The sequence below is a fragment of the Alnus glutinosa genome, chromosome 3 (assembly GCF_958979055.1).
Source record: "Alnus glutinosa chromosome 3, dhAlnGlut1.1, whole genome shotgun sequence".
NCBI lineage: Eukaryota > Viridiplantae > Streptophyta > Magnoliopsida > Fagales > Betulaceae > Alnus > Alnus glutinosa.
Window position 1 is genome coordinate 26,384,468 of NC_084888.1, and position 10,667 is coordinate 26,395,134.

Genomic DNA, 10,667 nt, shown 5'->3' on the forward strand with positions numbered 1-10,667 from the left:
GTACTAGTGCCAACATGTTTCATTGCTAATATATTAATTTTGGCAAATATTTATGAACTTTTATAATATACTTTTGTGATACACATTGTGTGATAAATTACTCAATTTCTATCTTAAATTGTGTTTATCATATTTTTAGTTTGACCCCTCTGATCACAAGTATCTCGCTCTGCCAATGAATAAGGGTAAAGGGGAGGTATCAGGCAAAGGTGACAAGGAAAAGGAAGAAAAAAATTAATCCTCAGAAAGACTACGAGGGAGAAAAAGAGAAGAGAAGTTTGTCGTTTAACCGAAAAGCCATCATACTTTGTCAAAAATGAAGCCTAACTACTAACATATTATATATATATTTGATCTTAAAGAGAAGTCTAACGTCGTTTAACACGAAAAGCCATCATACTTTGTCAAAAATGAAGTCTAACTACTAATATATATGATCTTAAAGAAAGAGAAGTCTGACGTCATTTAACACGATCGAAAAGCCATCACACTTTGTAAAAAATAAAGTCTAACTAATATATATATATATATATATATATATATATATATATATGATCTTAAAGAGAAGTCTGTCCTTTAACACGAAAAGCCATCATACTTTGTCTAAAATAAAGTCTATCTATCGAATATATATGAAGTACTTGAAGAGAAGTCTGTCGTTTAACCGAAACCGTTTTGGTTAAATGAAAAATACTTTGTTCTTGTTAAGAAAATAGGTTGGTTCGATTCAAGTGGCCATAAATTAGTATATGAAAATATATCTATATATATATATATATATATATATATGATATCGCTATTGGAATAATACTTCTCATAGATCAATGCAAGAGAAGATGGGCATGGATGATGGAAATAAAAGAATTAGGGGTATGATGATGATGATATTGTTGATTATGGTGGTTGTAGAGCAAGCAACCTCGTTCCATCCTCAACCTCCCACTCTTGCACCCGCTCAACTTCCCCATTTCTCTGGTTCACAAGATTCTTGTATACACGTAATTTGTGCTTACAAATGTGAGTTCAAATGCTTATGGAGGAGACCCTTTTCAGTTGAATACATGGATTGTGTTGCTGATTGTATGCAAGATTGCCTACCTCGTACTACAACAGATGTCAACACCTTTACTCCTGCTTGCCCCAAATTTGGATTTGGTATGTATAAAGCTCCTAAACCTTCTCTCTCTCTCTCTTCTCGAAAACATGCATGTTCTCATACATATGCATGCTGCATATTCCCATGTGTAAGGTTGAATATCATTTATATATTAAGAGTATATATACATGCCTTTTTTCTTTTAATGATTTTTCTTCATTGATCATGTTATCATTTTTCCATATATTTATATATATATATATTAGTAGGTACTCTAAAAACACTAAAGGCTATATGGAGGCATTTGGTATATATATGGAATGGTTATTCTAATAGGTTATTCCTAAGAATATAAGAAGTTGGAATGAAATTACTATTCATATTCTTTGATTTGGTGACTACACGTACATATGCTCTCATTAGAACTAAACCAAAATTACATAAATGTCCTGAATTTATTTTTTTTTTAGAAAAAAAAAGAAAAAAGAAAGTTGTTTGTTTTAGAAGGTTGAACTTTAGCGGCCGGCGATTGGCGATGGGTGGAGGATTTCGGCTAACTCTGGTGACCGGCTAAGGATTCCAACGAACTCTGACGGCGGCCTGCGGAGAATTCTAGTAATTCCAAGAAAAAAAATATATTGTGGGTTTATTTGGAAAAAAATATATATATATATTAACCTATTCCTCAATTTAAAGAATAGGAAATGGCTAATATATTCCAAGGCTAAAAATCTTACCGAACTATAGAATAGTTATTTCAATCTAGCCATGAGTTTAATCCTTATACCAAACGTACCCTAAGGTTTTAAACTTATTTAATTGATTTACACGTAAAAATCCTTTATTATTATTTTTTTTTCCTAAACAACGTTAATGAAACTTTGTTTTCTGTGTTTTCCAAATTTTTCCCATTTTCGAAACTTAATTTTGCTCTCATTGGAAGCAAAAAATTTGGAAATATTTGTGTTTAGTTTTAACGAACTAAAAAATAACCAAAATTTTTCAAACTGAGAAGAGTTGATTTGTACTACATAGTATTTTTCAATTTTGATGGACAAAAATGCAGTATAATTTCAAAAAATCTCAAGGGAGGTTATTCCATAGAGCCAACTCCATAATCATAAGATCTTGTCCTTGTGAATGGATTTTTTATTTGAATTTAGACTTTTTGGTTGTCTTCAATCAACTAAGAAGGGAAATTTTATTTTTATCAAGTGTTTTAAGTATCATTAATTTAAATTAGGACAGAAATTAGCAACAAATTAGTTTGTAGCAATTAGCTACATAGTAATGATTGAACACCACCCAAAGATACAACTTTTCACCACCTTGCCAATGTGGCAAGGTGGGTCCCCTACCTTAATTTATTTTTAAAGAATAAGAAAATTTAAAAAGTAGTGGGGGACCACCTTGCCACATAGGCAATGTGGTGAAAAGTTGTGTTTTTGGGTAGGGGTGGGCGCGGGCCGGATTGGGCCGGATTTGCATGTTTTCCACAACCCGCCCCGCAGTGAACGGATTTGAAAATCAAGATCCCCAACCCACATAGTGAATGGTCAACCCGCTGAGCCTTGGGTAGTGCGGATCGGGATGGGTTCATGCGGGTTCGGGTATTTTTTTTATTATTTTTTTTATGGGCCCAAAACCAAAAAAATAATTCACAATCTTGTTAACCCAATTCAAAATTTGAAAATCCCTATTGAATCAACTTCACTAACAAACAATAACAAGAAGAAAGAACTAGAATTACCAACAAACCTAACTGCAAATAACTTGTTTATTCTTTTATGTGATTGTAGATTGAATGAGTATGTGTACGTGAGAATGTAGAGATAAAAGTGTATATAAAAATGGAATAAGAATAGAGATGAAATGGAAAGTGTAGAATTGAATGAAATCAAAGGTACACAATCTGGGCAATTCGTGAGTCTTATAATTTTTTTGGAGAAAATTTGATGAAATCAAAGGCACACCCCTAATCATGATTCTTATAATTTTTTTGGGGAAAATTTGATGGTACGAGTATAAAGGGATTGCGGGGCGGGGCGGGTGTGCGAGTGAGAAAAAATTTAATACCGCAACACGCCCCATAAATCACGGGTTGGCATATTTAGGATCCGCACTTTTTTAGAAATGTCTTATATCTGTTATTGACGGGGCGGGTTGGTGCGGGGCGGGGCTGATTCGCGGGTACAGGTGGGTTTTGCACACCCCTATTTTTGGGTGGTATTCAATCATTACTCTTAGCTACAACCCAATCTAATAAATGAGAAATTATTTTTGCATATCACTTATACATCTTTTGTACATCACTTTTCTAAATCAACCATTGGATTTGTAGGACCACAAGGATCAACATGTGAGGAGTAATTCTACATGTACATTAATTGTCCATCAAGTATTCATCAAAAAATGAGATGGCTTTTAAAATCACAATTTGATCAAAATCACTATTTGATCAAAATCATCATTTGATCAATCGATCACACGCCCAATGGTAATTTTAAAAGCCACCACATTTTTTGATTGACACTTAATGTACATGTAAAATTACTCACATGTGGGTCCTACAAATCCAATGGTTGATTTAGAAAATTAATTTACAAAAGATATAAAAGAGATGTTCATGTAACATGTCTCCTAATAAATTGTCATGTGTCCTTAAAGCATGTGAGAAACAAATGTTTTTTTAATATCATGTGTTTCTCACATGTTTTTTTAATAACATTCATCAGAAAACATGTGCTTCTTATGTGCTTAAAGACACATGAAATTTACTAGACTGGTCTGTATCTAATTTCTATCCTTTAAATTATAGTATTGTTTAAATAATTAGCTAGTATTTCACGGACAAGTATACATATTATCCAAAAGAGATGTCTTTGGTGTCATTTTCTTACACATTTCATGCACATTTTTTTTTACAAATTCACCATTAAATATATGTGGAGCTCACATGTAGTCTCATAGATTCAACGGTGGATTTGCATATCTCCTACACGAAGATGAATAAGATATGTGTAAGGGAATGAAACCAAACTTTTCTCTATCCAAAAATCAAAAGGCTTTACTCATTTATTTGTTCTTGACAGTTCCCAACGCGAAGAAAACTAGAAGGATGAAGAGAGTTATTCCACGTCACTTATAGGTCTAATTCTATTATATTCTAAGATAAGGTAAATTAGTTTCTCCATGCTTACTCAAATCTCGGTAGTTTAAGCTCCGTTTGATTCAAAGGAAAACCTTTTTTGTTAGAAAATGTTTTCATAAAAATTATTTTTCAAGAAAATATCTCTTGCTGAAAACATTTTTCAGCGTCTGGCGCGTATGGAAAAGCAAAAGTATTTTTTATATTTTCATTCAATCATATTAACCTATAAAAATTAATTTTTATTCACAACATAAATAATAATAATAATAATAAACTAAACGAAACTAAAAAAACTAAGCTAAACTAAACTAAAATTTTGAGTTCCGGTGGAGATCCGGTGATTTGAGAAAGAGAAACTCAAAGTATGAAAATGGTTTACGTTTTAAAAAAGGGAAAAAAATTTATAGAAATTAAAGAAGTTTTTTCAGTCAAACCAAAAATGTTTTCGGCTTACTATTATTTTCCATGTTACCAAATACCAAAAAAATACGAAAAATATTTTAAAAAAAAAATCATTTTACACCGAAACAAAAATCATTAATTTCTCTTTGGCTTCATAGTAGTTTCTCTTGAACCTACCCCGTTAATTAAGTTTTTTATTTTATTAACATTATCTTCTTTCTTGCTTTTCCGATACTGATGCAAGAGAAAATCGGGCATAAGATTTGAAAATTATTTCTTGAATAAGATCAGTTCGAAAATGAAAATGAATCGTACAAAATATTTGAATATTATGTTTAGAATAATATATTTTACTTTCGGTACAAGAATTTTATTTTATCTCCAAGTTTACGGTTATGTTTTGTATTTTTTTTTTTTTTCAAGTATTCTACTTTGAGAATACTCAAACTTTGCCTATATAAAGGCACGTCTGTATTATTTTGGAATCAAGTTTTGAAATATCAATTAAATTTTAAGTCTTTCAGAATTATTTCTATGTTTGCTTATTTGGGGCAATAAGGGGTTTTCTCTTCCCTATTTGTTATTTTCTCTCTCTTGAATTACCTTTTCTATCTATCTCCAATTCATAATTTATACTGCTATCATACGCTGTTAGAACAATCTTGGTTCTGTCCTACGTCAAGTACTCATTGAGGGTTTTGTCATACTTAAAAGTTGTTTATCCTTGACTAGTTTTAAACTCTAAGTGGATTGGGCTATTCCTTTAAATTAATACATAACATTTGCAGAGAAAAATTTAGTAAGTGCCAGTCTAAAGGGCCATGAAGTTCGAAGAAGAAAGCAACATTGTTTGCCTGGTATTGAGACAAATCCTATGGTGATCTCCTCTTCAAATGAAAAGAATCGCAACTCCTCAGATCATGACAAAGATCATAGCCACCATTCAGGACAAAGATTTTTCTTTCCACAACAACCCATATGTACTTGTGTATTGTGTAAATCTGAGTGGGGAAAATCAATAAAGCTTTTCATTACCTTTTGGACAAATTGCTTATTGTATCAGACCTGTAGGACCAAAAGGGGTTCCTCCTTTTTTGTTCCTTTTGCTTCTCAGTGGTATTTTCTTAAACACTCGAAATGGAAAGGAGGGTTAGGCAAAAAAGTGGGACAAAATTGTCCCATCTTTTATAACACTTGTTTGCCTAACTAGCTCCTCTACATTTCAAATAGAGGATTCTATTTCCACTGCACCATGGCAATTTTTGTGTTATGGGTCTGCAATGGATACTATCAGAAGGTAGATGCAAGCTACTTGGAAGGGAAAGAACGCGTGTCAGCAACAAATGGCTCATCTGTTACAGGTGGAAGCTTCTAGAATAGTTATCCATCCTTATGTTACTATCTTTGTAATTTACATTTTTGTCCTTAAGGATCTGCATTTTATGCGGATCAAGATGCGTTTAATAAGCATCTTTTCTATTCCATTTTATTTAGTAACAGAAGTCGTTTTAGGAGAGAGGGAAGAGCTGAATTTTGTTAGAAAGATTCTAGCCGAATAGCTTATATAAACAAGGGAAAACTGCAATTTACCCCCCTAATGTTTACACCAATTTGCAATTTTAGTACCAATGTTTAGATTGCTTCAATTGCACCCAATAAAGTTACAAAAATTTGCAATACACCCCCTTCCATCCAATTGCTCCGTCTGATGAGACGGAAATGCACCCACGCGCGCGGCACGTGAGTTTTTTGGGCCAAACTTGACGAAAATGCCCTCATCAAAACGCCGCGTTTTGCTTATCTCCTTCAGCGAATTTTCTCGAAGGTGTTGGTCACCGGTGGGTTCCTCGAGCTCTACTGGGCCAAATCAAAGGATCGGCTACACAAGCCAAACACTCTCTACTGATCAAACCCACAAAACACTCATAATCAATCCATCAAACACCACCACCATTCGCCCATCAACACACACACCACCGTTCGGCCATCAGTACACACACATGTCACTGGCTAGAAAACAGAGGTACACGGCCAAGAACAAACGACAACCCAGAAATACCCATCTTCAAAAATCAAACATATAATCGGTCAAAAATCAAGCAATTCCCAAGGTTTAATCACATTAAGGAATTCTACCAAAATCCACCGGAAAAATCCTACTGAAATGGCCGAAATCCATGCTCTTCGACAGTCCACCAATGAACAAACGAAAACCTAGCTTTGTCTTGCCGGAAATCGCTCTGGGTTCAGCCGGCGACCCCTGGTTCTACCCAGCTTTGTCTTGCCGGAAATCGCTCTGGGTTCAGCCGGCGACCCCTGGTTCTACTCGAGTCCTCTACGATCAGCCCCTCTCGTCCCTCGCCCGGGCCAGCTTCGATCTCCACCGTTCGCTCGCGCAGGAGCTAGACGAGCCCCAATCCTATGGCTTCAGAGCCTTCATCACTCTCAGCCTTTCCATCACCGAGTCCCCAAACCCTTTTCCCTCTAGTTCCTCCAATAAAGTCTCAGATTGGGTCGATGGGTTGGTTCAAAAACCCAGGACCATCGAAGCCCCAATTTTTGAGAAAATTCGTTGAAGGAGATGAGCAAAACGCAGCATTTTGATGAGGGCATTTTCGTCAAGTTTGGCCCAAAAAAATCACGTGCCACGCGTGTGGGTGCATTTCCGTCTCATCAGACGGAGCAATTAGACGGAAAGGGGTGGATTGCAAATTTTTGCAACTTTCTTGGGTGCAATTGAAGCAATCTAAACATTGGTACCAGAATTGCAAATTGGTGTAAACATTAGGGGGGTAAATTGCAGTTTTCCCTATAAACAATCTCTGAATAGAAGGTAGAGCAGACTTGAGAATATATTGTAATCGTTATCTTAGGGGAATTTGAACCTCTTGAAGAGCTCTGCATTTCAATACCAGGATCATTCAACATTTTATCATCTTCTTCATTCCATTTCCAACCATTATCCTTCTTCCCACAGAAAACCCTTTACATTTGGTATCAGAACCAGCGACCCTTCACTTCCAAACCTTCCTATTTTTCCTAAAAAAAAATTTTGCAATGGTAGACGGTACCCAATTGTTTCAACTCTCTGTATCTCTGAAAGAGTGCCAGGAGGCCATCCTCTAGCAACAACAGCACACCCACAACACCTCCTTCCAGTAATAGTTACCAAATGTTTCTGAGATACTCCGGACATTGGTAGCTACTCAAACTCGCCCACCACTGGAGAGACCTACTTTTGCGGATACACCTCCCTATCAGCTCCCTTTTGTTCCCGAACGTGATGAATGCAGACTCCATGCACGTGATGGACGTGATGGTCGTGATGACCGTTGTCAAGACAGAGATGATCACAAGGCTTTTGACAACAAAGGCTGAGACCATCAAGACAACCGACGATTCCAGTTCGACGTTGACCACCAAGATCCTAATCGGCAAGACAGATTGCTCCAAACCCGCCACTTGCGGCTAGATTTCCCTCAATTTGACGGTGAGAACCCATCCAAATGGACATACATGGTTAATCAATTCTTTGATTACTACCAAACCCCACTCTATCAACGTATCCGAATGGCTTCCTTCCACATGAAAGGAAATGAGTTTCAGGATGCGTAGGAATCCAGGCCATTTCCGACGTGGGATGCCTTTGTCTAGGCTTTTCTTATTCAATTTATTCCAGCTTATGATGACCCAATGGAGGCTTTGATGCGGCTGCTTCAATTTTCTTCGGTGGCTAAGTATACCACTCAATTCGGGGTCTTTCAAATCGTTTGCTTAGAATTTCTGAGAAGAACCAGTTGAGTTGTTTTCTCAACAGGTTGAAGGATAACATTCGCCTTCCGGTGCGTATGTTAAACCCTGCAAACTTGGTAGCAACGTTTGCTCTTGCTAAGCTCCAAGAGGAGTATATCCAGAGCTTCAAACGTCCTCTCCGCTCATCCACTACTTCCTTTTCTTTTGGAAGGCAATAGAGTTGGGGCCGTTCGAGGAACTCTTCAACCCAGCAAACCCTCCTATCGTCTTCCCAATTAGCTCTTCCACTCAAGATACCATCCAGGTTTCCTGTACAAAGAATCTCAACAGCCAACAGGTCAGATGAATGAACAAAGGGAAAAAGGCCTCTGCTACAATTGTGATGAGAAATGGCACCCGGGCCATAAGTGCAAATCACCAAGGCTTTACCTCTTGTCGAGCTTAGAGCTCCAATCGGATGACAATGTTGAAGATGTCTACTATGACTCCACTGATTTGGTTGATCCAGTGCCAGAATTTGATGTGGTGGAATGCAAGGCACCTGAGATCTCTCTGAATGCGATTTCGGGCTCCCTCGGCTCCAAATCCATGCGTTTATTGGGTCTCCTTCATCACCAACGAGTTAGCATTCTATTTGATTCAGGAAGTACACATAACTTCCTGGATCCGGCCTTGTTGAGTAGGGTGTAGCTCCGGATCACTTCAACTCCCTTAATTCAGGTTAAGATTACGAATGGGACAACAATCCAAAGTTTTGGGAAGACTGATTCTCTCACTCTCAAGGTACAAAGTCATTCTATTCTCACTATTTTTTACCTGATTTCCTTGGGGGGTTGTGACATTGTCCTAGTGGTTGAATGGTTGAGCACATTAGGTCCTATCTTGTGGGCCTTCACCCTAATGACCATGCAGTACACTCGCATGGGAAATCCTACACTACTAACGGGTTTGAGCCCTACCGATTTGTTATGGAAGAGGGAACACATTTCCTTAAACCATCCACTTCTGCTAATAAAGGTTTCCTGCTAAAGTTACTACCCCTTGATTTCGAGGCACCCTCATGTCCTCTTCCAGATTCTATTAAGGCCCTTCTCCAAACTTTTAATCATGTGTTTGCTGACCCCACGGGACTTCCTCCTTCTCGGGGACAGAACCATCAAATTAATTTGAAGAGACTACAACCCATTAACGTCAGATCCTATAGATACCCCTACTTTCAAAAAATTGAGATTGAGAAGATCATTCGAGAACTCTTACATCCAATCGTGACAAGACCTAGCCAAAGTCCATTTTTAGCCCCTATACTTTTGGTTAGGAAGGCTAATGGGAGTTTGAGATTATGCGTTGATTATCGGGCTCTTAATCAAGAGACTATCAAAGACAAGTATCTGATCTCAATCATCGATGAGTTGTTGGATGAGCTTCAAGGTGCGGTCATCTTTTCCAAGCTTGACCTGTGTTCTAGCTACCACCAAATCCGGGTGAGGACTGAGGACATTCCTAAGACAGCCTTCCACACCCACGAGGGACACTATAAATTTCTCGTAATGCCCTTCGGCCTTACCAACACACCTTCTACATTCCAAGGGCTCATGAATGACATCTTCAAGCCCTTTCTACGAAGATTTGTCCTTGTCTTTTTCGACGACATCTTAATTTACAGCAAGTCCTTCGAGGACCATTTGCTTCATTTACACTGTTTTGGAAGTCCCATTGCATCACAAACTATTTGCAAGGCTTTCTAACTACAGGTTTGCAGTGGAGGTAATTTACTACTTGAGACACTTGATATCTCACCAAGGTGTTAGGGTAGATCCATCAAAGATAAACGCTATGGTTAACTAGCCTCTTCCTCAGCATATTAAATCCTTACGGGGATTTTTGAGCCTCATAGGCTACTTTCGAAAGTTCATTCGAAACTATGGGGTCATTGCTTCGCCCTTAACTGCCCCATGTAAAAAGAATGCCTTCCTTTGGACTTTCTCGACAAGAGAAACATTTCTCAAACTTAAAAAGGCTGTGACTACCCCACTTGTCCTAAGGCTTCCGGATTTTACCAAGACATTCATGATAGAATGTGATGCGCGTGGAACAGGCCTAGGGGCTGTCTTAATGCAGGTTGGGCAGCCAATTGCTTTCCTAAGCAAGGCTTTGAAAGGGAAGGCTCTCCATCTCTCTACCTATGAAAAGGAACTGTTGTCCTTGGTCATTGCTGGGCAAAAATGGTGACCTTACCTGTTAGGGTACACCTTCACAGTGAGAACC

The 10,667-nt window shown here is 37.5% G+C and overlaps 1 protein-coding gene across 2 annotated transcripts; it reads left to right on the forward strand.

Annotated features, from left to right (window-relative positions):
* The first annotated feature begins 604 nt into the window (after window positions 1–604).
* LOC133862532 (uncharacterized) lies at window positions 605–6,165 on the forward strand. Of its 2 annotated transcripts, XR_009899237.1 has the most exons (3): window positions 754–1,155; window positions 4,189–4,272; window positions 5,438–6,165. XR_009899237.1 is itself a non-coding variant. In XM_062298365.1 (2 exons), exons 1-2 carry the CDS (start codon window positions 825–827, stop codon window positions 5,857–5,859), a joined length of 753 nt encoding a protein of 250 aa, XP_062154349.1. In that variant the 5' UTR covers window positions 605–824; the 3' UTR covers window positions 5,860–6,165. The 2 variants fall into 2 exon arrangements, 1 of the variants encoding a protein (XP_062154349.1); XM_062298365.1 differs by lacking the exon at window positions 4,189–4,272 and having other exon boundaries at window positions 605–1,155.
* Window positions 6,166–10,667: the final 4,502 nt, after the last annotated feature.